At 39.0% G+C, this 27893-nt stretch overlaps 1 protein-coding gene across 14 annotated transcripts in view; it reads right to left on the bottom strand.

Moving 5' to 3' along the window:
* DENND1A (DENN domain containing 1A) overlaps positions 1-27893 on the bottom strand; it is a 503929-nt gene that overhangs the window by 321416 nt on the left and 154620 nt on the right. For 11 of the 14 annotated variants that reach the window (XM_027614760.2, XM_027614750.2, XM_027614759.2 and 8 more), the window contains 2 exons: positions 22113-22162; positions 11103-11222 (listed from right to left, as the gene is read on the bottom strand). Coding sequence is in view for 12 of the 14 variants with exons in the window: in XM_027614750.2 (XP_027470551.2) it covers positions 11103-11222; positions 22113-22162 (170 nt within the window). In the remaining 2 variants the exon portion in view is untranslated. Of the gene's footprint in view, positions 1-11102; positions 11223-22112; positions 22163-27893 lie in introns of those variants that run through there. The other 3 variants (XM_035723489.1, XM_027614754.2, XM_027614758.2) reach the window with 2 other exon arrangements.

Raw genomic sequence — 27893 nt, 5'->3', positions numbered from 1 at the left:
AGAGAGACACAGTGAGAGAGGGAACACGAGCAGGGGGAGTGGGAGAGAGAGAAGCAGACTTCCTGTGGAGCAGGGAGCCCGATGTAGGGCTCCATCCCAGGACCCGGGACCATGACCCCAGCCAAAGGCAGACACTTAATGACTGAGCCACCCAGGCGCCCCGGCAATGCCACTTTAGAAAGCAATTTGGCATTATCCAATAAAATTGAAGAGAAACACATCCTATGACATAGCTATTCAAATCCTAGGTTTATGTACCAAAAAACCTAGTGCCTATGTACACCAGGCTACCTGTTCAAAAGTGTTCATAAAAGCCATGAACTAGAAACAGCCCAAACGGCCACCTACAGTTGAAAGCTTCGACAAATTATAGTATAGTCATACAATGCGGAATGCTACAGAGCAAAGAAAAAAACAACTCTAAGCAACAGCATGGTTGAATCTCAAGTGTTCAGCAAAAGAAATAAGACTTAACAATTCCAAATTGTGTAATTCAGTTCATACAGCATTCAAAACCAGAGAAAGTTATACCACGTAATTTAGGGATACATACATAGGTGACAAAAATTATTCTGGGGTGTACAAGATTTCTTAGGTGGTGATTACATAGGTATTTGTTATGTAATTACTAGTGTGTACTTACGTTTGCATATGTGTGCACATATACATAAATATTTATATACTTATATATACATAAGTTGTGGGGGGGGTGGTGTTAAACTTCGTGCACTTTTCTATTTACAGATTTTATTTCACAATTTGCAAAAGGCAAGAGCAGGGTTGCAATTAAACATTTATGTAGCAGATACAATAATCAAAGAACTTTATCAAGTCTTCACTGTTTTAATCTTCACCACAATATTCTGAATTAGTATCATCATCAATCCACCACTGAAGTAACTGAGACAAAGATAAATGATGGGTAAGTGAAAACATTTTTATTATAAAGGCAATTTTTAAGATTTTAAAAGATATTTAAAAAATCAAATATAGTACAAGTATTCTTTCTATTACAAGACAAGTACTGAATCTGAGGAAAGGGTGAGCTCAGGGAGGAACTCCACCACATGAAAGTTAACTATCTCTTCAAATAAAAAAGATCTAGAATTATAATCTCTGGGGAATTTTAATGAAAAGTAAAAAAAAAAAAAAAGATATAAAAACAAGTACTGTCTCCAGTGGTCAGAAAACATTGGTTATCTTTAAGGAGAACGATCAACATTTAGTATATTTTCATATACTAATAAAAAAGAAAAAAGTACTAATTAAAATTTCTCTAAAACTGGTATCCAGAATTAGTATTTTTTTAACGGAGGTGACCATAAAAATTCTAACACAGTAGAAAACTAGACCCTAGCAAATATACTTCCTTAAGTCTTTTAGCTTGGAATTGTTTTTGTTTGCAGTGACTTTTTGTTTCTTAGTCCCCCAAAGACTTCTTGCTTTCCTATGGGACTAAAACAAAAACTAAAACTAAAAAAAAAAAAAAAAAAAGGAAACCAGTCATTAAAAGCTCAGACAAAAAAAGTATAGGGCACTAAATTTCACCCAACTTCGTTTTCCACCACATCTTTAAGTAAGTTTTTTTTCTTAATATTAAGTTTTTAGAGTCAAGGAATTTTTGCTGCATTTTGGGCTCATTAATACACATAAAGAGCTAGTTAAAATACCAGACTGAATAAATGAACAATGGGACAATTAACCCCACATACAAAGCTCCACCCACTTTACTTCAAAGGCATTTGAAATAGAATGGATTAGAAACCATAAATGATGCCTCTCAGAATTAATTTTATAATAAATATAGCTTTGTGTTATAGATAAGGGATTAAAAATCTCCACAGTGGCAGCCTAACACCTGTGAACTGAGTTAAAGGGCAACTGCCCTTGGTTGTGCTGAAGATTACTGGTAGTTTCCTGTCCCATGAATAAGAAATAAAAACCTAGTCAATTTCCGCTGCATACTGTAAGACAGAATTTAATTTTACCCTCAATGTTTAAAAATTCCATACATTTCTACATAAAGTTTTAAGGTATGTGTAATTTCTTCTCATTCAGAATGTAATTATTCAAAAATCAAAATTTATATTGCTATCTAACTTTAAAAGTATTCCCTCTATGCCACATTACTGCTTTTGCCATTCACAACACAACTCATATTGATGAAAAGAATTATAGGGGCGCCTGGGTGGCTCAGTCGTTGGGCGTCTGCCTTCGGCTCAGGTCATGATCCCAGGGTCCTGGGATCGAGTCCCGCGGCGGGCTCCCTGCTCAGCGGGGGGCCTGCTTCTCCCTCTGCCTCTGGCCCTCCCCCGGCTCATGCACTCCCACTCTCTCTCTGTCAAATAAATAAATAAAATCTTTAAAAAAATAAAAATAAAGAAAAAAGAAAAAAGAAAAGAATTATAGACGTAAATGCACAAAGTGAAATATGGAGAGGAAAAGTAAACTAAAGGCTTTATTTACCACTTGATTTAATGGAGACTTTTGATACTATTTCCATATTTTATGTTCATTGTTTTCAGAAGTTAATAACTATTTCTCCTTGTCAAGAATTTGGTAATAAGTTCATGCGTTAAGATAAAAAGTAGTTAACAGGTTTTGCTTTTTGTGGGGTTTTTTGTTTTGTTTTGTTAACAAAATTACCAAAGTAATTAGCCAAATGACAAAGTCACTACAACAAATGCATTTTTTAAAAGAACCTAAGCCTTAGCAAAAAATTCTTTCTCAGATTTTCCTAAGAGCTTTCTTCTCTGATAAATCAACCTCACACAAAGTACACAGTCAAAAACATTCTCAGGAAAGAATATTTAATGATATGCAAAGATGCTTACACTATACTAAGTGAAAAGACTAGATACAAAACTATACCTACAGCATGATCCCATTCAAGGAAGAAAACTCCTCTAGTCACTATTAGAGTCATGGGATGTTAAATCGCTTCTCTTTTCTCAAGTTTTCTAAATGCCTCTAACGAGAAAGTATGTCTTCATAATCTCATAAAATGACATCCTAAAAATAAGTGGCTCATAATTGATTATGAGAATTCTAGGATCTTCCAACATTAGATGGCATAATGATTTTTCTGTTTGACATGATGTAAAGAGGTACACAATTACCTCAGTCTCCTGGAGCTTCTCCATGAGGGACAAATGCTAGGCTTCCCACTGCTTCTAAACTGATCACTGGAAGGGCCAGACAACCTAAATTCAGACTCCTCTTTGTATTCACAAATCTAACTTGCTCTTAAAATAAGAGTGCAGCTTAGATCCAAAGGGCAATTTTAGGTGTGAAGCATATTGAGTTATTTTCCTTTCTACCTCCTGCCCAGTGAAAAGCAAAGATAAGGCTCAAATAAATGCCTTCTGCTTGTTGTTGCTGTTATAAGAAAGTGGTTTGCTTGGGGCGGGGGGGGAGGGGGGATCCAAAAAATTTGCTGACACTCAAACTCCACTAAAAAGCATCAACCGGCTTCTCCTGCAGAATGTTTTCCATCTCCCAAAAAGGGTTCTTCATGGGGAATTCTTAAGACTCTTTCAGAAAGCAGACTCAGTTTTACTGGTTTTCCATTCAAACATACTTTGCTTCAGATTTAAACAGAACTGATCATTTTCTTTATAATCATACAGTTGGATAGTTCACACAGACTTCAGTGATGCTGGCCTTGATGTTAATTAGAGATTACTGAGCCTAGAAAAACCTTAGATCCAGGTGGCCTTGGCCTTATTCTCCTGAGCTGGAAGAATCACTGCCATATCCTGGACAAACTGTGGACTGGGGGGTCAAAAAGACCGCTATTAACTAGCTAAATAATTTGGGACAAAAATCTCTTTTTAGATCTCAATTTCATGATTTATAAAATAAGGGTGGGCTGTAGTATATTATTTCTAAGAACTCTTTGACAGCTCACTCTGAAATCATTGTGCAGTGGCAAACTACCCATCAAGGTTCCTTTTACTAAATATATACAGAGAGATGAAAAAACTTTTGAAACTCCTAATAGCTGCTTTGGTGGCAAGAAAATAAAATCTGAGTTTTGAATCAGGGCCAAAAGTAAGTTAGTAGAAATATGCCCAAAGCTGTTGAGAGCATGAGCTTTGGCTTGGATTTGGGGTTCCAAACCAAATTCCCTCACTTACTCCTGGTGAGATCTCAGGCAAGTCACTGTATCTCCCTCAGTCTCAACCCCTACTTCTCTATAATGGAGATAATTTCATAAGGTTGCAATAAGAATAAATGAGAATTATGTAAGCCACCTGGTATATCAAATAAATGCTAACAAATGATCATTCCCCCCTCCTTTCCAAATCCTCTGTAGTGAGTTGTCCTGACTTAGTCTACCCATCTATAAAATGCTATAACAACATTAACCATCAGCAGTAATTGCTAGAGGTAGCAATGAGTGGTATATGGTGGTGGGGGGGGGGGGGACCAAAGTGCGCTCTTGGGAGTTCCTAGGGTGGTTTCACTTGTTGCTCTGTAGTAAGCTTCATGGGCATTAAGACAAGGAAATGTTCTAAATGCTCTGCTTTTAAAACAGGTCAAGAAAATATCATGGTCTCTTGTCATCTCCAACTCATTCAGTCTCAAAATGAAGAATTTCTTTTAGCCAAAGTCTTGAAGTTTCAGATACCCATAATGCTGGGCTCAAGTTGCTTGAAGGAAGGCTGATTCTAGGCTGGTGTCCTTTGAAAAGGACCAGGAGGAGAAAAGAAGCCTCCTCTCACGGCAGACAACCCTGAGGCGGGTTGCTGCTACAGAAGACACACCTGCCTTTCCAACTGTCCAGCTTCCTGGCCCTCAAACAGCAGGCCACTAGGAGAGAAAGGACAGTTTCATTTATTTCCCTTTCTTCTCTTCAAAGGTAATTTTTCTGAAACTGTACAGCTTGTTACTATTGTTGAGTTGTGGCTCCCCAGAGGATTATACGTTTCTAAGCATGAAGGCATCTGTGTGGCAATAAAACATGCAACATTCCCCAACCAGTACATTTTTTTTAATTAAGAAAAAAAAAGTTATCACCTCCCACAAAGTGATGTGATGAGCACACTTCCCATGCAAGCCTTTCAAAATACTGAAGATCTCAGGAAGGGTCCTAGGGCTACTAAACCAGAGCCTCCACAGGACCCGCCCCATGGGTTCAGCTGCTGACAGATCCACAATGGGGGGAATTATAATCTGCCAGAGCAACTGGGCCTTCTCCCAGCTGACCATTCAGAAGACAACACTGTACCTACCCTACATTTACAGGGAGGAATTAAGAAGAAATCAAACAGCTCCAGAGAGATGGAAATATTCGAAAAGCAGAGGAAAGTCTTCCGTTAAACAGTATGAAAGATCCAGGTTTTCCAAATGGTATTTAAGGTATTGGGGAAGAAAGGCTGATTTCTCCCAGAGGGGCCCCAGCTTTGATGCCCAAACTGCCCTCAAACATCAGGCTGTGCAGTTTTGTATAGCAGGGTACCCTCAGGCGAGACAACCATAAATAGCTTAAAACAAGAATAGGAGATTCCATCTGTTTCTGGAATATTTCAGCAGCACCTGCTTTTAAGGTAAAAATCTGGGAGCTGTCCCCACAGCCCTCCTTCCCAACTCCCTTCCCCATCCCCCATACACTTATTTTAAACCAAAGCATCTAACACACAATCCATCCAAAAGGGCTTCTGCCACGGCACCTGCCTAAGGAAAGAGCCCTTTGATTTTTCTCCTGAACTGTATGTGTTGTTTTAAAAATACTGGAACAGTTAGAGAAACCAAAGTTCTTAAAACCAGACTCTTTTATTACTTCTAGCTTCTTTTTCCCTCTGTGAAAACTGAGCTTTTCTGTGTTTATAGTAGAAATGAGTACCACGCGGATGAAAAAGGACGCAATAGTTGTGTCTGCCATTAAGTCAGAAAGTGTTCCAGGAAGAAGATGGTTATCACTTAACACAATTAATGTCTAAACACAAGCCCATATGCCAACTTGCATGGAAAGGAGGACAAGAATTCCCCCAACAAGGTCCCAGGAACATATTCCATTGTTATAGTTAAAACAACAATGACAACAAACAAACCTAAAGTTGGGGCTTGAAAATTCCAATCTACATCACAGTGCTACCCCCAGAGTGATGTGCAGCATCCCTCTAACAACAGCCAGAAAATCCCAAGCATGTGCAGATAGCAATTTCAGGTACAAAAAGCCATTTTCCCTTTGGTCTACAAACATCAATGTTTCTAATGCCTGCCCTATCATCTGATGATGCTCCATTTGGTATGTGAAAATCCAAATTCTTACGCATGTCCCACAAGGGCTTTCCCAACCTAGCCCCAAGACATTATGGCATCATCTCCTGCCACCGCCCTCACATCAGTGTTCCATCTTGTTGTACCCTTCATTTCTCTGGGCCTTAACATGCCAGCTTTCACTGCCTACAAAGTTCTTCTCCAATTCTCCTCCAGGCAAGCCCCCAGTGATTCTTTAAGACCTGCTTTAACTGGAAACCATCAGCAACACTTTCCCTAATTCTTCAAGCCAGAGATGGGCACTGCCTAATCGGTGACCCCAAAGAAACTTGCACATACATATTTTTTTTAAATAGCACTCATCACAGCATATTTTGTTTACATAGGCCCTTCCCAAAGATTGTGTGGCTCCTAAGACAGTAAGTATAACCGAAGTGAAATAGGAGGTGGGTATCAAAATCAGAGGTGACCCGGGAATGGTGCATCCAGAAGCACATTAAATTTTAAATTTGGTAAAGGACCAAAAGTACGTATTCTTTTCAGTTTATAACACCAACTTTAAAAAGTCAGGTCATCAAAATCTTGAATGAACAGGATTCTCATAGGGGAAGCTGGGGGTGAGACCATCTTTTTTGCTTATTTTTGGGTAAATAAAGGCCAAAGACCAAATATTACACATTGCTCATTCTTGGTATATACTAGGTACTAAGATACCTACAAATTGAATAACAATTTAAATGTTAAACTAAAAAAAAATCTTAGATATTGTCTTGATGAAACAAGTTATTTCTTCCCAAAATGTATAATAGGTTCTGAACAGTTTTATATGGGTATAATGACAGTGACTCAAACTTTCTCAAGACTTAAATGAGATTCCTATACATAAAGAAGAAAATTGTAGAACATAATTATTTTTAAAGTTCCCTTATAAAGAGTAAAGAAATTTAATTCTTGTGTGCCATATCTCCCATAATCTACCCCCACAAACAACACAGTTATGGCCTTGAACCCTTAGGCTCTTTCTATTCCTCCAAAACCAGAAGTTGGCTATAAATAACATATTCATTACAGTTTTAGCCTTAATGGAACATGTGTCATTTGGACAAATCAGAAGCCGTGAAAAAATGATGGTTCCAGGTCACTTTATGCTATCTGAAAGATTTCAGAGGTAAATACTTACACCACACATCAGACTCAGCTGGTGCTACCTGAAAATGCTACCGCTCTCTCTCACACTCCTGGGTTTATGATGAAGAAGGACTTACCCATAACTACTGTTCTCCTAGGCGTGCTTTCAATCCAGTATTGATGACGATCCAGCAAACAGGTAAATAATATCATGGCAAATCTCAAGGAAAAGTAAAACACTTTAACAGAAAGAACTAGTCAACTGTGGGAAGAAATAATGCATTTGACTTTACATACCACAGTATTTGTGTGAATGAGACTTGTTTATCCTCTAGCACAACTACATTTCTGTCAAAGTCAGTTGGTGATAGAATTTAAACCAACTTTTAAAAAATGTTTAAACACAGGGCTTATTGATCAGGAAGTCTTTCCTTCGTAAAACAAGTATTACTAAGTGCCTACTAGGCAGAGCCATCCCTCACTATACTTTGGGTATATTTGTGATCAAAACAGATCCCAGGCTTCATGGAGCTTACATTCTATGGGGAAGGAACAGACCATGTGTCTTACAATGAACCCAATAACTTATACTGTATAAAGGATGTCTAAGAACCTTTCATTGTGAAACGAAGTTTAAGTTTTCTAATACTGATGGCCTAGTCCTTTATGGACACAATGCCTGTCACTCAACAACTAGATCTCCCTGGTGAAATTCAAAGATACACCTCTTAAAACTAACAGAAATAAGTTTAGGAATATGAACCACATCACTCTACAAATAACTGTATTTCACATTTTCTCTTGAACTGGTGTCCCACAAGGCCTGTCCTCTCTCTCAGAGAACAGTGTCCTGTTCTTCCATTCAAATGGAATACATCTCCCTGCCTCTGAAAGCCATGCACACAATATCTTGGCCAAGCACCGCACTAAGTGCTGGAGATACAAAGTTGTGTAACACACTATGTTTACCCTTAAAAAGTTAACTTCAGAGTAATAGGAGGAAGAGGTCAAAGGAAGCTCAAGGTTTATGAGTGTGTAACTGAAGTATGCAGAGCATGCTGGGTGCACCCAGAGGAGAGGATGATTACCTCTGCCTGGAGAACGCTGCTCTGGGTGGATGGATAAATGTGTGAAGGCAGAAAGGTCCAGCAACTTATATGGGCCAGGAAGCATAGAAGCCTGGGAGAGCAGTCAGAGAGGAAGTGATCCCAAGAAGCTAAATCCTCGAACAGGGGAGGCTATGTCTGCACAGACACCATCACTGGAAGTTACGCCTCTCATGGGAAGAAATGGAAAGCAAAAGTACAGATGGCTTATGAGCAGACAAGTTAGAGTACTGGGCACACTGAGAACAGTGACTGGACCTCAAGGCAATGGTTAACTAATGGGAAAGCATCTGAAAAAAAAGCAAAGAGACCAAGCATCTCCAAAAGGCAAGGAGACCAAGAGTGCTAATAGAACCCAGACCCAAATCGCACCTGCGTTCGGCTGGGTGAACATGCTGCCAACTAGGCACCCAAGGTTAAGAGCAGACCCTTCCATTCATATGCCAGTCTCAGTTCAGCAATGTTCCCAAACCAAGCCACAGGGGAAGTGCCACTGTGTGTGCCTTCTACATGCGCACAAGCTGGATGAGATAAAGGGAGTTCCCTCCCCCACTCCATGCTGAATACCCATGAAATGCCATGTCCCAGAATTCACCTGGACTCTATTTTTAACCACAGTCACTATCCTCTGGAACTAGAATATCAATAGTAAGGAGACGCTATGCCATGGAATTGTCCTATGCATTATATATAGCATTCTGCAGCATGATCATCCATCTCCCCAGTTAGTCTTAGGAACTCCTCAAGGGCAGGGACTAGCTAATAGTAGGCACTCAATTAAGGGCTGACAAACAAATGAATGAATTAACCCACCCATTTTTCCCATAGTTCCAAGCTAGTATAACGGATAGAAAACATACCAACTGCTGCTATTTTTCATTCTAAATGATGGCAGCACGAAGCCTAATCAACCAGCTTTTTGTAAGCATGACATCCATGACCCTACATATAGACACACACAGTCAAATACTAGAATCAGAGGAGACCAATTTTTAAATTTAACTTTTGAAATAAACAGTTTTCCAGTCTCAGAAATTTGCTGAGTGAATGAGAGTGTGTTGGTTCAGAGTCCGACCCCAACCCCCAAATATGTACATCCCAGCTTTGAAAGGAAAAAACACTATAAACCAAAATATTCCAAAACAAACAAACAAATGAACAAAAACCTTTCTGCAAAACTTCAAGAACTTGTCTTAAACCCTCATCTCCTCTAAATGACTATATAAATACGCAGTGCCCTGGCCAAGGCTGAAAGAGAACATTAGGCAAAAACGGAAGAGAAAATTTTGTTTAAAAAGAGAAACAAAAAAATCCAACACTGTTGAACCAAAAAGTAAATACTCATTTACATCAGACTCTGCTACTCCGGGCGGGTAAGGCTTGGGCCGGGCTACTGAGGCAGGCCTGAGACCAGCTGCACGCATTTAATCTCACAGAGCATCCGGGTTGTACCTCCTCCCTGTGGTCTCTCCAGCAGTTGCCCTCTAGAGTCCGAATTACAGATGTTAAGCTTGGTGAAGAAGAGAGCTGACTTTGCTGATTAATAATAACAATAATATTTGTGTAGAGAAATGCAAACGTAATAGTCCAGACTGAGTTACTGAGCAAAGGCACTTCAAAAGTCAGCCCCTCTCTCTCCTATGGTATGAGAGAGAGAGAGAGAGAGAGAGAGTGTGTGTGTGTGTGTGTGTGTGTGTGTTTGGGGGGCTGGGGTGGGAGGTCTTGCCTTGGTGAGGAGAAGAAGAAAGTGCAAAAACTAACGTACCAGAGAACCACTCTTTCTGGAATTCATAGAGTCTGGCCTTTTATCCCTGGGCGCAAGCCCAAGACTAGGGACCCGGGTTTTGTCAGGGGCGCCTCCCCGCTGTCCTGCCCTGGGTTGCTCCACATGAGCAGAGAGAGACAGGAGGCAGGCCCCTCTGACACCTACTTAACCGAGGCAGATGGAAAGGAGAGTGTGTGGGATGCCTTTACTTCCCCCTGAGGAGGCGCCCAGCAGGATCCCACAGAGCCAGCAGCTCCAAAATCGGATTTCCACACATCCCCCACCCCAGAACACACCTTGCCCCTCTGGCAGGAGGAAATGGAACATTAAGCAAGTGCGGCTCTGGTGTCTGAAGGGGCTTTAGAAGACCTAAAGAACCCTTCTTCCAGGATTCTGTACTTTTTCCAAACCTCCAGAGAAGTAGCCAAGTTGGGAAACAGTTCCTCCCTCACTGACCCAAAGAGGGCAAGGGTGTTACTTTGAGGAGGACACAATCAGTGTCTGCAAGACGTCCTGAGCTTCAGACACATACTTTATTAATAATCTTACATACACAAAATGTCCAAGGGAAAGCCTAACAGGCTAGTTTCTGACAGCTCCAGATAACAGCAGGAGGAACTGAAGCCACGCTGACTCCACAGAAGCAACGATCCCTTTCCCACCCAAGGGATGTGATGCAAATAAATAAAGACAATTATCTGCAGAACTTAAAGTGCAAGAACAACACTGTGAAGTCCTTCTCCCCAAGTGCAGTGACTTGTGGGAAACAGATAGGAAAAATAAAAAGAACAGCTGGAAAATTTAATTGCAGGGGAACAACGCAAAGGCTGACACTGTTTCACAGAACTAGCCAATAGCCAATAGCCACTGTCCCTTACCTTAAGATACAGAAGCAGCTCTTCGCTCCTGAAGATAAGCGGCAGAACCCGAATCTCTGTTTGCTGTCAATGTCAGTGAGCACGAATGTGAAGTTCTGGCCAACTTGGCTAACTGTGAGGCTGCAGCAAAGACAGAACAAAGGGGGAAAAAATGAATGTGCACTAAGTTTCTTGATAAAGTATCTAATCATGACAAGTCATTGAACCTGTAATACTTCCTTTCTCAGCGGAACTCTTTATAAATGAACTCAAAATTTACACACTTCGAGGGAATGGACTGCAAGCTAGTAAAACAAACAAACAAACAAACAAACCCACCAAGCAGCCCATTCTAGTGACCACCTCACTACCAAAGTAGCTACCAAACCTTCCACTTACTGAGTTCAGGCGGGTAGCCCTGTTAATCATCTCATCAAATCCTGAAAGGTGCATCCTAATTAACTTCATTTTATAGATAGTGACCACCTCACCACCTCATCGGAGCTACCATGCCTTCCATTTATGGAGTTCAGGTAGGTATAGCCCTGTTAATCATCCCACCAAATACTGAAAGGAGCATTCTATTAACCTCATTTTATAGATGAGGAAATAGCCTAGAAGCAGCACTGCCTAAGGTGCCAGCCGGTGAGCTGCAAAGAGCTGTGTTTTAAACCCAGGTCTTTATGATGCCAAAGCCTACTCTGTCAGCTTGCTGTTAACGACGCTCCCCTGACCATTCCCCTGGCTGGCAAAACCAGCAACGGCAACAGAATCTAAGTGTCCACTGTGTGCCAGGCATCAAGTTAGACACTTGATATATAGTATCTCACTTACTCATATCAACCCTGGAATTTAGATGTTGTTCCCATTTTACAGAAAAGGAAACGGAAGGAGTGAACAGGTAGGTAACTGAATCATGTTCACAGAGCTTCTAAGGAGAGTTGCTGAATTCAAGAGAGCAAGGTTAGCTGCTACTTTCCTACATGCCTGTATCTTTCAGAATTTTTGAGTTTATGAGGGACATATATTTTACAGGACAGAAATACAATGCGAGGTGCTAAGAAATGAAAACAGGCTTTAAAGAAAGAATAAAGAAAAAAAGCTAAAAATTCCCACATCAACGCAAAATTCAGTACACCACACATAAAAGTGACAGAAAACAGGAAATACGTTTCAAACGATTAAAAACGATATTGCTAATCAGATTAATCTAGAAACTCTTTTTTGCAGTTGCAAAATGTTTTAAAGACCACTCTCTAAAATCAGTTTACAAAAAAAAAAAAAAAAAACACTTCACCACTTAGCTTGGATTCCTTTTTAAAAACTTAAATATTTCAAATCCTAATACATAAATTTGTGCTAACATAATATTCTGGAATTTGACACTGAATTATTCAAAGGAACTCATTAACCTATATTGTATTTTACATACATTGTATTTTACAAAATATACTCAAATTGACAAAATATTCAAATCAGTGCTCTCACCTAACATTTACTTTATGTTGCCAGCAGAAATGAAAATCATTCACCAGGTCTTTTCCAAAGGCAGACTTACTGAGTCTTTGGGTAGGATATGAATTAGTTTTTCAAATATGGATAGCCTTCCTTTCTAAAACTCCTTTATACAAACCACATAAGCAAATGAAAAGGAGACTTTCAAGGTATCCCAGCACAAAAAAGGTCAATGGACCCTACCTGGTCATGTTTAAGGAAACAATTCCATCCCCTAGAGAGTGGTTAGAGAGTACAAGAAAATAATTCCGAAAGAAAAGAAAGTGTTCCGCTCTCCTTTTTTAACTAGGAAGGTGAGCGAAAACAAGGTGGCAATTTAAAAGCAGTGTGGTAATAAAACAGGTGTAAGTAACACTATCCCTCCACCTTACACAAGCCGGAAGAAGGAACACATTTCTATACAAGTTATAGAGCTGTCCAGGGGACACCAAACTCTGCCTTCCTACGGCTGTTATGTTTTATCAATAAAGCTTGGATACTGTGTTACTATGGTGATTTAATACTATGTTTTAAAGGGGGATTATACGATTAATTTTAACAAGGTTGAGAACTGAAGATGTGTGAGAAACAGGATTCTAGCTCACATAATTAAAGTGACTGGGGAGAAAAGTGGGCCTGACTGCGGGAAGAGAAAAACTTGAATTATTAAAATATTAAAAGCAACAAGTCACGATGATGCTAAGTTACAAATAGGTCATGCTTTTATGAAATACTATTATGTGATCATACAAAATATGACTGTTCATTATTTCAACGCAGAGTGTGAATTCCCTTCTAGAATTTTTAAAATGAAACATCCTAGAAGGAAAGGGTATTGATAGGACTGAATGAAAAGAAAACACCCAGGGTCTCTAGGAAAAGGACACAGAATGAACACAACTCATTTGTGAACTGAGTGTCATTAATTTCCCCATTATCTTTTCACTACCATTAAAAATGCTGAAAATGCTTTTAGTGACATCCTAGGCTCAAAGAAAGATTCATTACTCATTTACTTGGTTCATATCCCAACTCAATCACTTGCTAACTGGGCCTTCATTTAGCAAGTTACTTAACCTCTGAGCACCTCAGTCTCTTTACCTGGAATAACAATGAGAAACTACCACCCAACCCAAAGGAGGTTTTAGGAATAAGTGAGATAAGCATTTACTATAAAGGTCAGTCCATAATAAAAACAATTAATAAAAGAGATGCAAGCTGTTACCATCTAAAGGAAAACAAAAATTCATATTAAAATCAAGCATTTGCTCAGAATCTTCCCGACTGACTCATTTTTGTAATCTTTATTTGTAGAGAAAGGAAGTTTGCCTTTCTCTCTTCTCTGTTGCATATTTTCAGTAAAGGACAGTCCTCCGGGTGACCAAGTAAGGGGCTCATACTCTCAGTAAAGTGAACAAGATTCTTTGTGGGGTGGGGGGGAATCACAGCCTAGGAGAGAGCATTTGTTATTCTCAGCTGATTCACCTTTTTAATTCCTAATAGGGTGAAGTACAAGCCATTTAAACAAACAAACAAACAAACAAAGGAGGCCCCAAACCATCAAACTCTGAAATCTTTCCTCCTTGGGCAATTTCCAATCAACTACAAGTCAGGCAAGGGCAGTCAGAGGTTAACTTGAAGGCGTCTGAACCTCCAAGGAATCTGTCATTCCCTCTCTGCTTGCTGCTGTGCGCTAGGACAGTGTTCACGCTTTCTCCATAAAAATGACTTTGGGGAAAGGGTCTGCTTCATTAAAGGCTACAGGCTTAATGTTTACTTCCAGTATTAGAATCCATAACTTTTTAACAGGAATCAGAGATTTCACGATGATTAAAACCGAGAGGAACTGCAGAAAACATCTCGCTTTAAGATGGGAAAACTGAGGCACAGGTATGTTTTTGGTTTTGTTTTTTTTTCAAAGTATCAGGACTAACACAAAATTCCAAGCCCAATTCCGGTTCAAAGTCCTCTCCATTCTACCAGGCTACACTAAGGAAATCCTTCCCTCACCTGCAGCTTGCACCTCTGTTAAAGGAACTCAAGTATGTGAGGAATCCAGATAACTGTCCTAACAAACACACCACTTCTCACTAAGCAAGAGAAACCAAATTTGCCCAGGAGACCAGGGCCGAGCCCACCCTTAGCTGTGCTTCCAAGGCCTAGATGAATATGGAAAACAAGGGAGAAAAGCAACAAATATTCAAACCAGACTTTAACATTCATGCTGACTTGTAAATGCCTGTGAGCCATTTAAGGCTCCTCCGGCAGCATTTTGCTTAATCTCAAAGTTACTTACAGATTGAGTGTATAAATTGCATGAAGCATGTCAACAGACAGTGTGATTCCAATCTTCCAGTGAGAGATGGGATTTTCCATATTAGCCTTTTAGTTGAGTTGTCCACCTTGTAAACTGAGCAACTACTATACTGGGCACCATAACAATATTGGCCAGCCATCCTGCTATGGAGATTTCCCGCTCGTGGGAGAGGAATAATAAAGAAGTGTACCACACAGCATACAGCTGCATGTACCAGTGTTTTATGAAACCAAAGCAAGAACAAAGATAGAAGCAAATGGAAGAGAAGGCAAGGCCCTACTCAGATAACAAAGTTAGAGACAGCTTTTCAAAGGTGATAATGATCCTAACCCTGAAGGATGAGGTGGAGCAACCCCTTCAGAAGCAGGGCCTGGGTGTTTCAGGCAGAGGAAAGGGCTAGGGAAAGAGTCTCAGGCTGGAAAGAGCTAGGCATGTTCAAGGAACTCAATGGATACCAGTGCAGTTAACATACAGGAGCTAAAGGGAAAGTGGCATGATATGAAGTTGCCAGATAAAGCACAGAAAGCCTCACAGGTCATGGCAAAGATTTAGGATTTTTTTGTAAAGGTGATGGAAAGCCACTGAATGGTTTTCATCAAGAGAAAAACAGTCTAGTGTACAATGGCAAGTGTTATATGGAGAACAGTTTGGAAGAAGTAGAAGCAAAGAAAGTAATCAGGAAGCTAGTGTAGGAGTCCAGGTGAGACTGGATGGAGGCCTAACTCATGTAGGGAGAATGAAAACGGATCTGCGTGGACAGTTCCAAGTTATAGCTAGCTGGTGTAAATGACAGGCTTGCAGATGTACTGAGAGTAAAAAGACAGCAAATTACCATTTTATGATAGAAAAGACAAGTTTGGGGGGAGATCTAAGAGTTCCATTCAGGATATGTTAAGTCTGAGAAACCTTAAAATAGAAATGTCAAGTACATGTTGAACATACTACTTAGGAAATCAGAGGAAAAAGTTTGGGCTGGAGCTATAAATTGAAGTCATCTACACACAGACGTATTTAATGCCACGGTAAAGAACAAGATCACTTACAGAGAGCGTTCAGAGAAACAGAAGAGGATCCAGGACGAGGTTACAGAAGCACCAGTTTAGAGAATGCAGGGAGAAAAGACCATCAAAGGAAAAATGGAGAACAAGCAGGAGGAATGGGTCAACTGTACCCATGAATCACGATGAGAGAGAAAAACCGTTTAGTGAACTGAGCAATATCGAGGTTGCAGATGACCTTGATTAAGAAAAGCTCTAGCTGAATGACAGAAGCAGAAGACAGCCTGGAGAGGACTGTGGGATAAATTGAAGTGTGCAGCTAACTCCTCCAAAAAGACACAACGAGGCAGTCCTTGAATGGGAATGACGAGGAAAGGTAGTTTTCAGGCTGCTGGAGATGATTCATCAGAGGCAGAGATTCATGATGCAGGAGAGAGAAGAAACAGGTCTTTAGATTCGAATCCCAGATAGGCTACTCATTAGCTCTGTGAGCACAGGCAAGTTACTGTGCTTCTCTGAGCCTCACCTACAAAATGAAAATAATACTTGGCAGAGTGGTTTTGAGAATTACAAATAATGTATACAAAGTAGCATATAACGGATACAAGGTGAAAATTACTGTTCTGAAATTACAAAATTCGAGAGATGGAACTCAAACACTCTGTCATGCTCAATTTAGTATAGCTTACTAACAATTACCCGTCGAGCACTAGTGCAGGGCACCCCAAGAGCTGCTTTTCCTTTCCATCTGTGCATACAGGACATCAGGGAGGAATCAAGTTTTATCAAACTACCACATCTCAACCTTAAGTTACATGAGCCTCAAAGCTTCCTTCCATAAACCTTTCATCTGTCTAAGACTCAAGTTTCTCACATTCCAAGCTCAAAGATCCAAGTGGCAAGAATGACATTGACCCAAAATGTCTGGGGATCAAGAGTAGGTCACACACTGCCAGATACAGGGCAGTGCCTATCTGCTCGAGAAACTCACCAGAGAATTCTGAGATCTCTCCACTCCCTCATCTACATGAGCCTGACAAAGGGAAAATGAATCCTAACTAGGAAACCAAAAAGTAGCAAAACCAGAAGGAACAGGAGAGATGGAATCCAATCCCCTCATTTTGCCCATGAAGAAACTAAGGCCCTTAGGGGAGACATCACTTGCCTCACAGCACGGAGCAAGTCAACGGCAGAACAAAAACCAAAACCTGGTCCTCCAGGTTGCTACTCCCAATGTTCTCTCCCCTAAGGCCTAAGTGCTTCATTGTTATCAAATGCTGTAGAAAATGATCACAGGGCGCAGCTTAACTCATGGGACCAAACCAAAGGACTAAACCAAAGATGAAACACAAGGGATGAAAGTGGGCCAAAGGAATTCAGTTTTGCAAAGCCGAGCAGGACGAACGTGCAGACGTGGAACAAGAGCAAAGGTCTGGGCAGATACAGACAAGCACACTAATCATGCACATGAGTTTCATTTTCCGCATAGGTTTCTTCTTCAGTTATCAGCATTTGCTACTTTTCTACAATAAATATACATTGCTTTTGAAAGAAATTTTGAGAGTTGCCTGGGTGGCTCAGTTGGTTAAGCATCTGCCTTCAGCTCAGGTCATGATCTCAGGTCCTGGAATCAAGTCCGTGTCTGGCTCCCTGCTCAGTGGGGAGCCTGTTTCTCTCTCTCCCTCTGCTCCGCCCCCCCACTCATGCACGCTCTCCCTCTCTCTCAAATAAATAAAATCTTTTTTAAAAAGAGAAATTTTGAAAGTTTTTTTTTGGTTACTTTAGTTATGGTCTAATGGATCTAATGGAGGCGGTATGACCAAGTAGAAAAAGGAAGGTGGAACTGGAAGTCAGATTAATGGGAGTTCCAAAAGCAGTTCTACCACTTACTAGAAGTGGGGCCTTGGACAAGTTACTGAACCTCTCTGAGTCCGTTTCCCCATATACGGCATTACAGTAATGGTAAGTTGCGAATGTGTAAATTTTTAGAGCAGGAGGAGAACACAGCACAACGCCTGGCACATAACAGACATAATAAAACGGTAAATGGCGTGTGAATCACATCTGCATCTGTGGTTACATCCTAAATCACTAAACTATGCCTTCCTTTGACCCTTAAAAGATTATGTCATTTCATTTTGTGCTCATGTCATTTGTGCGTACTGGGATACAGGATGATTTACAGAGCAACTAAATGATAGCCAACTCACTGGGTTCCAAAAGAGGATAAGCACAAACCTGGAAAGGAAGAGCTTTTCCATTCTCCAGTGAGTCTCGAGTGCTCTGACTGAAGCAGGCTGCCAGCTACCAAGTGCAAGCAAATAGCACCACAGTACGAAATCGTATACAAATCTTTTTCCTTTTTTTTTAAGAAACAGCTTTCATCAATAAGGATAAGTTTTTGAGAGTGATAACAGGGATCTCTCAGCACTGTCATTTCAAGACTCCTCTCCACCAAGAGCTTCAAGGACAACATAAGGTAGAAATAACTCTGCACTGGGTGGCTCAGTCGGTTAAGTGTCTGCCTTCAGCTCAGGTCATGATCCCGGGGTCCTGGGATCGAGTCCAGCATCAGGCTCCTTATTCATCGGGGAGCCTGTTTCTCCCCCTGCCTGCCACTCCCCCTGCTTATATGTGTGCATGTGTGCTCTCTGACAAATAAATAAATAAATCTTAAGAAGGAAGGAAGGAAGGAAGAATTCTGCACTGGGAATAAGAGTATGTGTTTCTTTCCCAGCTCTGTTATTACTTAGTTGTGACCATAAGCAAATCATTTCACCTCTACAAATCTTGGATTCCCTTCTGTAAAATGGGACATTTGAACCAGATGAATTTCATCTTACGCACATTTTCAAGGCCTCCTGTAGCCAGAGCCCAAGCTATCACGGTACACATCACCCTCTCCCCAGCATGCTCCATCTGCTTGAGCTGAACAATGTCTAGGCTCACTCATGGTTTCTCCTCTGCTTTGCTCTTCAGCACATATGGGGTATTAGGCTCTCCCTTCCACTTAACCGCTTCTTACGGTCCTTGCAGACTCAACACAAGTCTCCCCCACTGTGAAAGTTTTCTCTGACCATCTCAGTCTTCCCTAACCTCACTGTCCTTTTGGAGAGATACTGTTTAATGTGTATTTATAATACTTCCTCAAGTAGACTGAGAAACACATGGAGGACAGAACTCCAAGTCTAATACCATTTCCGTATCACCCAACATAATGCTACCCATTTGGAGCCTTCCTTTGCTCTTTTGTAAAAGAGCTACCACCATCATCTATCTTTTAGAGTTGCAGGGAAAAACAAATGAAGTACTAATGTGAAAATGGCCAGCACGCTGACTAGAATCAATTAGGAACTCAAATATAAATTTCCTTCCTTTCTGCTCTATTTGGTGACTCATCTTCCCACAAGATGTTCTACAGAAAAATGTATTCATTCATTTGGGGGATGGACATCTACGTTGTGCTAGCAACCTTAGGGGACCTAGGGCAAATTCTAATTTCTCTGCAGCTTAGATTTTTTTCAAATGAAGATAACAGCACCTGTTCTCATCTCTTAGGATAGGAGGATAAAATGAGGTGATACATGAGAAAGCACTTTCTTTTGAAGAGCTACTGGCATTATTATTTTTCATAAGTCCTAGTTTCAGAAAGAAAAATCTTAAAACAACACAAGAGACAGTAAGATGTCAATGTTAACAGGTGATTTGATGATGACTGTGAAAATCCCACTCTTGATATAGACTAGAAATGTCAGAAAGTTGTATTACTGTTCCTTGGGGTAGAAAAGCACAGAAACTGAAAAGATTAGGAAGCTTTCTTTTTTGAACGTAATCACCTAGGGCATTACTCATCTCCCATGCTCACATATTTTTTAAGGCAAACAATATCAAAAATACATCTGGGGGGGCTCTGTGGGCCTCAGAATCTGGGCATAGCCATTTGACAGTGCTAACTGCAAAGTAATAAAAAAAATTAGTAACATTAAAAACTTTGTATTTATTGTAAGTAAACTTCATTATTATTATCTCTTCTACATGAAACTCTGCAAAGAAGTGGGGAAGAGAAGAGAAAAACTATAGTCCTCAAAGTGGGGTTTTGTTTTGTTTTGTTTTGTATCAATAGAAGTTACCAACACCTATAGGGTGTGGAATATAATGAAATGTAAGAAAGAACCACTGTACAAGGCAAGGATTAAAATAGATCCATAAAGGGACATTTCTGTCCCAAATCGTTTTGTGAAAAAATATGAGAAACATGATTAGGGGAGGGTGATCTAGAGAGAAGTGTTTTTAGAAGAAAAATATTCTTCTAACAACAACAAAAATGCATCAGGACATTGGTGACAAAAAAGATTTTAGAATTATTTAGGGACTCTGCTTTTTTTCCATCTAAGAATGTAATCACCCAGACAGGTAAGTAGAGCAGTGTGGTTGGTGTGAGAGGGAGGGAGGGGTGTGTGTGTGTTGGGGTGGATTTAATCTCATTGTACATTTCTTTCAATATTAGTTTACAAAGTTAATTAAGGAATACCTATCCAAAACAGATCACCACTCTTACAAGAAGTCATGTAAAAATGTATTTTTGTTTTTCTTTGTTATATACCTAACCACATTTTAAAAAACATTTCAGCTTTATTAATTTATATAAATATGCCCTTGCCATAATTTGTAATACATTTTATAAGTGACTGGAGGAAATTTCATGCATCGCTAATTCATACATATAAATGTGAAGTTTGCATTAAACGTCTCTAAACAAAACCCTACTTCCTTGCTATTTTTAGAAGGAACAGGATAAAGAAGAGACAAGAGGACTCTCATTACAAAGACCGACCCTCTTAAAATTAAGGCTATTCTGTTTTGAGCATCAACCTGCTAACTACTCAAACAACCCTGGTACCAGGATTTAAAAAAGCGCAAGTCTGGAAAAACTACAATGGCTGATTGGCTTAAAAATAACATGTTAGAACCAGGGAAAACAGTGATTATAAGTGGTTGGCAACATTCCAGTGCTGCTTTTTGGTACTCTTTTAAACTCCTTTGGCTACCAATTCTCATCTCACACCATTTTTAGGTTTCTGCCAAACAAAGCGGGACACCACTCCTACAAAAGTGTAGAAAGGACCGAGCAGCACACTACCCACGTGCACTCGAAACCAGTAAAACCCTTCAGGCCTGCCAGGCATGGGTACACCAAAATGCAAGATAGACTCTTCTTGAAGATGGGCCATTTTATAGCTTTCTTAGAACATATTATGGCAGTCATTACTTATGATATGTTCTAAAAACTGTCACTAAAAGTGGACTTTTTAAGACATAATGTAGGCACAGTTCATAGTTCAATTCTCTAAGAGAAAATTAAAGAGTAAACAATCAAGTGCACAAATGACTGCAAAAATAATGCTTAAAATGTAATGAAACACACAGTAGACATTTCTTGAAAATAAGATTAAGAGGACTGTTTTGACATTTTATTAGTATTGTTAGTAAATTACGGTTTTATACAGTTGAAAAAGAGAAAAAAAAGCTCTTCCAAAATTGTTACCATTAACCAGTGTTTGTTTGTTTTTTTAATCCGCCAGACTATTTTAACTGTCTTGGAGTTCTTATATGGATACCTTTCCAAGAGCTTACCATAATGCAAAAATCTAAGGAAATGTTCAGATGATTTTATATTTTTGTATAGAACCTATAGAAAATGCTTGGTTCCCCAGAGATACCATTCTTAGACACCTAAAATGCAAGACACTATTAAGCAACATGTCTTTCAAATAGCTGAACACCTTTAAACAAGATAGGCTTGTGGTAATTTAAATTTTACATTGAATCAAAGAAAAACGAAGTCCATATCATACTCATAAGGCCATGGAATAATGCAACGTTACTTAAGTTAAATATGTTCATACTTAAATAAAAATGAAATAGCATTGGAATAAATACCAACCATTCTTAATCACGGTTCAAGTCTGATAACCAAAATCAAAAATTTAATGTCATGCGAAATACACCTCAAAGATCAACCAGTGCAAAGCTGCAAGCTTTAAACTTTTTGATAGTGTCAATAAAATCCCCAGGAAAGGAGAATATTGCAACTCCCCTTCGAACATAGACGTTTTAAATCTTGGTTAAACAGACGGAATGTTAAGAATGGTATGGTTTTTATTTTCCATAGCAGGTTTATTGACACTTTTTTTCTAGTAAAGTTTGAAAATCTGACACTACCTGTCCACATAGAAGGGGAAACAAAACTTGGTCAAAGTCTGTAGAACTTCCTGTGGAGAGAAAGAGAGATAATTTATACATCTAATGGGACCAATAAATCTAGCATTAAGCACGGCACACAGTCTAGCAACTTTACCCTAAAGAAAGAGGAGACAGATGAAGAAATATGGGCTTTATCAATTACATGGGAGGAGTACAGGCAGTCAATCATGAGAAATAATAAACATGATCAAACTTCATTAAAAATGAAAAATTAATCAAGAATCACACATGGGCAAGCAGCAGGGGCCATGCAGGAAAGCTCTGAAGGGAGGGAGGCGGTTGGGTTGCTGAGTGTTAACACCCCTCCAGGGACCATCTCCAGCCTGACCATATGGATCAGAGTGAATAACACTGAGCCACATGGGTTTGGCCTGGCAGGGCCGCTGTTGCTGGCACTGTTTTTGCCTGTTACCTAGGAACAGAGGGGCTGGGATTAGACAACGCTTCCCTACATCAATAGGACAAACCACAAGCAGAATAGAAAGCCAACATGAAGATAATTGTCCCTGAATGTTGTCAACTACATTTTTTCTAGACTTTAAAACTTCATTTCCTTACTTTATAAAGAAGTTGCCATCTCTGGCATAAATTTATTTTGTAATCAAACAATAATAATTTTAAGTATGCACTATTTTCAGTCAGTGTCATTATAAGTGGGAACACTTACCTGCTTGTAATTTGTGAAAATCCAAAGCAAACTACCAGATTAAATATCTTTTTACAAATATGTAGGTAATAAGACCAAATGGCATTATTCAGGGGAAGAGTACAAAAAGGAAACAAAAAGCAGAGCAACATTTCAAAGACTTATTCATAAAAGCTTCTTGCATTAAGAACACCACTATATGAGACACAATACACAGTGGATGCGTGCGTGTGCGTGAGACTTTTCCCAAGAGACACATCTCCACATACACGGCATATATACACATAGCTAAACACATATACAAGTAATTAATTATTACTTCCTTCATAAAATTTTCTCTAGCTTGACTTAATTTAACTGCAGACTTGGACAGCCCACAGTTGGTGCTTATCATAAGTTCACAGACCAACATTTATAAATTTTAAAAAAGTATTCCTTTCATGCATTTGATTTGCTTTTTAACTATTTAAAATCCCAACTTCAAGACAAAATGAAGAACACATTGTTCAGTCATTGAGAAGCTGGGTCAAATTAAAATAAACCTGCCCATTGCAAATCCTAATCCAAGTGATAAATTATAGATCAGTTTACAAATGTAGCACTTTTCTAACCAATAATAATGAATTATCAATGCTAACTGAATTGATGCTTCTCGCTTCATTTATTTTTAAAACCAGTTCTATCATTCAAGAAATAAACCACATCAATCTAATAACCCACTCAATGAAGCAGAAAGCACATTGACTTGCTCTGCCAGAGCATGTTCCGCCTACATAATTCAATTGAGCATATCCTATTTTTTAATATCATCTTGGACTGGTACTATGTATATCACACCACTGTTAAGGCATGTCACGAAAGAGTAAAGGCAGAGGAAACTAAAAAAGTGAAAAAAAGCAGATAACAAAACTTCAGCACATTCTATGAGGCATTATTGATACATCAGCTAATTCCATAATGCGGCATCCAGAAATCTATATAGGTTGTTTTAAAACTAATTATGTTTAAATAAATTGCAAAAGCTAATCAAGAATCAGAAAAAATGAGCCATTTCTCAGTGCATAATGTTAGTATCAGGCAAATATTGGGAAAAAGGTCATAGAAATCAGTTTAATGTCTGCAGTCTAAAACATACTCTAACCCACATGCACCAAACTCTTACGATTTACATGCAAAAAAAAAAAAAAATTATCCTTACAAATTTCCTTTCACATCAGGTTTCAGATACCACAAAGCATCTCCTGACTCCAGTATATGTACTGAGCATCCTTTAAAACTCAGTACCCAGTGCTCACTCACTGCCAACATCAGCTACAAAGACAGTTATCCTTTACCCTCAGAAGTGACAGGTGCAGAAGTGCTTCTCTACTCTATGCTGGAGTGGAGCTGCCAAAAGGCCTCAAGATTTTTGAAAGAAAGGACCCCCATGGTTCCGAGGAAGCATTGTGCTCTACAGCAGAGTCAAAGGAATCTAATATGCCCAACTTATTACTCACTACAATATAGAAACTACTTACCACTTTCTAATGTCAAGAGTAATAACCAACCGTGAACTTGTCTGTCAGATAATATTAGAACAAATATCAAAATACCCAATGCAGGCCGGGTATAGCCCACCTCCCAAGAGCTTTCCTTTTACCCAAGAAAGCAGTGATAAGTCTAATTAAGCAATGGGGCAGGAGGAGGGGAGGAGAGAGGGGAATATAGGCAAATGTAGGCACATGTTTGTGCCTTACAATATGTTTCTTCATGTTTGTGATATTACAAGAGCTTGATATTCCAATTTAAGTCAAACAAGCCAGTGGTGTGCTGTCAGAGGAGAAAACAGAAATGAACATCTACTCTGTGTTAGGCATATTCACACATTATCTCAATCAGAACTGAAAAATCTTCTTAGTTTGATCAGCAGAAGACAGGGAAAAACAGGCAATGTGTCTTCTAAATAAAACCTGCTGAAACAAACCAATTTTCTTAATACTGATTTTTGCCTAAATACACACATTTAACCACCTTATCTTCTATTTCCAAAGAAAAACACAATTACCTGAAGAGGAAAAGTACCATTCCCCAAGAGAGGGGACTTCAAAACCCTGATTTAAATATAATTTGAGCATTATATTTATGGCAGAGTGTCTTTCAATATTAACTTTACTGGAAAGAGTCACCGAGCAGTTAGCAACCCCTTTTTTCTCACTAGGATCTGTGTCTCTGGCTAGGGAACTTTCTTTGTAAATGGTAATTTTCTGTTTTCTCCCCTCTTCCTCTTGCCTACACAAGCTCTTTCAGACAACCAGCCTCAGTACAACCTCAACTACTGCCACATAAATCAGATCTTCAAGATGCAGTACGGCTGATGAAATGTAAATGACCTCATTGCTAAGGCAGGGGGTGGGGAAAATTGTGCCAGCTATCCAGATCAATTCCCAAGTTTATATTTTCACAAATCTTTTTATGTACAGTTTGATTTTTTAACATTTTAATGAGCAAAAAAGTGAATCTATAGTAGCCAGTCACCACAGTTAAAGTGCAGGGCATGAACTAGATCCCAGGAGGGAACCAGTCCACCATGTCACCACTGGCTTTAGGACATTCGCCACCTGGTTCCATGTCCCCAGGTTCCAACTCTTTTCATAATCAAAACACTGCTGACATTATAAACCCCAGACGGGTTTTCTAAAATCCTTCCCAATCAATATATCCAACACATAACTTATTGGAGACAACACTGAGCTCATTGATTAAGGTGAGTTCAGTCGCAAAGTTTTCAAAATAAATGAGACAAGAATTCAGCATTCAACCCCTGTGTCACCAGACAATTTATGAAATAGGCAATTTCTAAAACGGCTTTTCTTCCTAACAAAATCAACGATACTTCATGTGGGAAGAAATAAGAGCAGAGGGGGTGGGGGGGATGCACGGAGGACAGACAGTTGCGCAAATCTTTTAGTCATGCATGTATCAAACAGCAGATTGCACGGTGTAGTTAGAAAAGGAACAACATCTACAAAGCTCTGCCCACAAGGTGATACCAACCCTCAGAGTTTGAACCAAACATGAAATCTACACACCTAACACTGCATTCACTTGCAAATAAAAATCAGAAATGAACTGAAGATTCACTTCAGTCTCCTTTGGATTCATTTCATCCAATGTGAATTCTCCTCTGGTCAGAAGGCCCATCAAGGGGACTTGCTCCAATCTGGAGAAAGTGGATTTTGTTCTGCTGAAACTAAGGCGTTCTCTTAAAACCCTGGTAAAGCTTTAAATTTATAGTATTATCCATCACAGAATCCTATCTGGAAGGAAAACTCCGAAGACTCAATTTGATGCAGTTAACAGATTATTAATAACAAGGCTAAACCAATTTGCTCTAAATTTGGGGTGTGGGTAGGGAGGTGTACAAGATCCTGCCACAGCCATCAGTTTGGACGTCAATACTTTGTTTTCATTGCTTCGCTGAAACCCATAAACAAAAATTAGTTGTATTCAGCAGATGAAAACAACCGACAGTCAGACACAGACATACCACCCCACAAATAAATGCCATCTGAAAGACAAAAGCACAGGCTGATTATAATGTCCACTGGGGTTATAGAATGTTGCGAGATGAGACACATTTTCAATAGTTCAAAAAGAAAAAGAAAATGTTTGCAGGAAAACATTTAAATAAAGGAAAGAGATAGCCTGAGTAAATGAATGTATTCTAAAATACAAAGAGCTGTAATCAGTCACTTTGTAGCTTGCTGAAAGCTAGTACAGTAGTTGATAATTTACCTTTGTCCAAAAAGAGTGAAGGAGGGAGAGACGGGGAAACAGTGGGAGAACATTTCCTGAGTTTTTTTATATCTAATTTATTTGTTCATTTCAAAATGTAGATGTGTGATGAAATGATCAGTGGAGCACAAATTCCTAAAATGCTCTATTTCAATGCTTAAATTTTTTTTAATAGCATGAGGGAAATGCTGACCGTCTAAGTCCTGCAATTGAGATCAGTGCCACTGACTTGAAAGAAAAGTCTTTGATTGATGATCTTAAAACTCAAGTTGAAAGTTAAAAACAGAACACACACAAAATCCAAACACACAAAAAGCTAACAAAATTTCTAACCTAAGCCGTTTCAAGTTAAAACCAGGGACTCCGAGTGAAAGCTACCAGAGGTTTTAATGCTTATGATGAAGAAGGGTAAAACAGAATGGTAAGAAGTTTTCAGAAGCTTAATTAGCACCAAGTTCGAGAATGTTGATCAGAAATTTCTAAATATGAAAATAGGAAACAATTTTTTCTCCTTTTCTATAAATGTCAAATTAAATCCAAGATCCATATTATAGTTACAGCCAAACTTCAAAAAAAAAAAAAAATTTCCAGTGAGAAAAATCTTTGAATAAGGGATTTTACAAAAAGGCCTTTCAACACCTAAACATAAAAGCCAGGTCAAATTTCTAATAATGCTGCTCAAATGCTACAGAATCTGTTTCCTTTCTTTGGTGTATTTCAATATTTACACCCAGTTTACTTTTATTCCCCCTTACAAATGTTAATTTTGAGTCATGTACATGTTATCATTATGCTAATTTGTATAATGCCTAATAGACACATTCAATATTGTAATTCAAAGATAAAATTACAAAGAAGTATAGAAATTCATATTTTGTAACGTGTATCATATAAATTTTGTATCTATATTTTATATCTAAATTAAGTACATTGGTGGAATACCTGCAACAGCTGAAGAGTCACCTCTAAAACTACTTTTTAAGTATAGATCTTCATGACCTTTGAAGTCCAAAGTTAAAAATTGTGGATCCTGTAGAAAAAATTTTTAAAATCACTTTTTCCTTTTGTATCCCTCCATATCTTCAAAAAAATTACGTAAAGTCATTCCCAATTTACAGTATTATCACATCCTCTATTCTGAGATTTCATTTTATTAACGTGAAAGCTTATGGTAAAGAGGTGAAAATGAGAGAGCTCTATTTTTAAGGTCAGTAAACTTCTTGACACTTGTTTCAAATCCTTACAAAATGAACAAATGATTGGTTAAAATCTCTTACAATTAGCATTTGGTGGCATCAGTAATAGAATTCCTTGGACTT

Source organism: Zalophus californianus, chromosome 13, assembly GCF_009762305.2.
Source record: "Zalophus californianus isolate mZalCal1 chromosome 13, mZalCal1.pri.v2, whole genome shotgun sequence".
Lineage (NCBI taxonomy): Eukaryota > Metazoa > Chordata > Mammalia > Carnivora > Otariidae > Zalophus > Zalophus californianus.
This window is presented reverse-complemented; position numbering and strand designations above follow the sequence as displayed.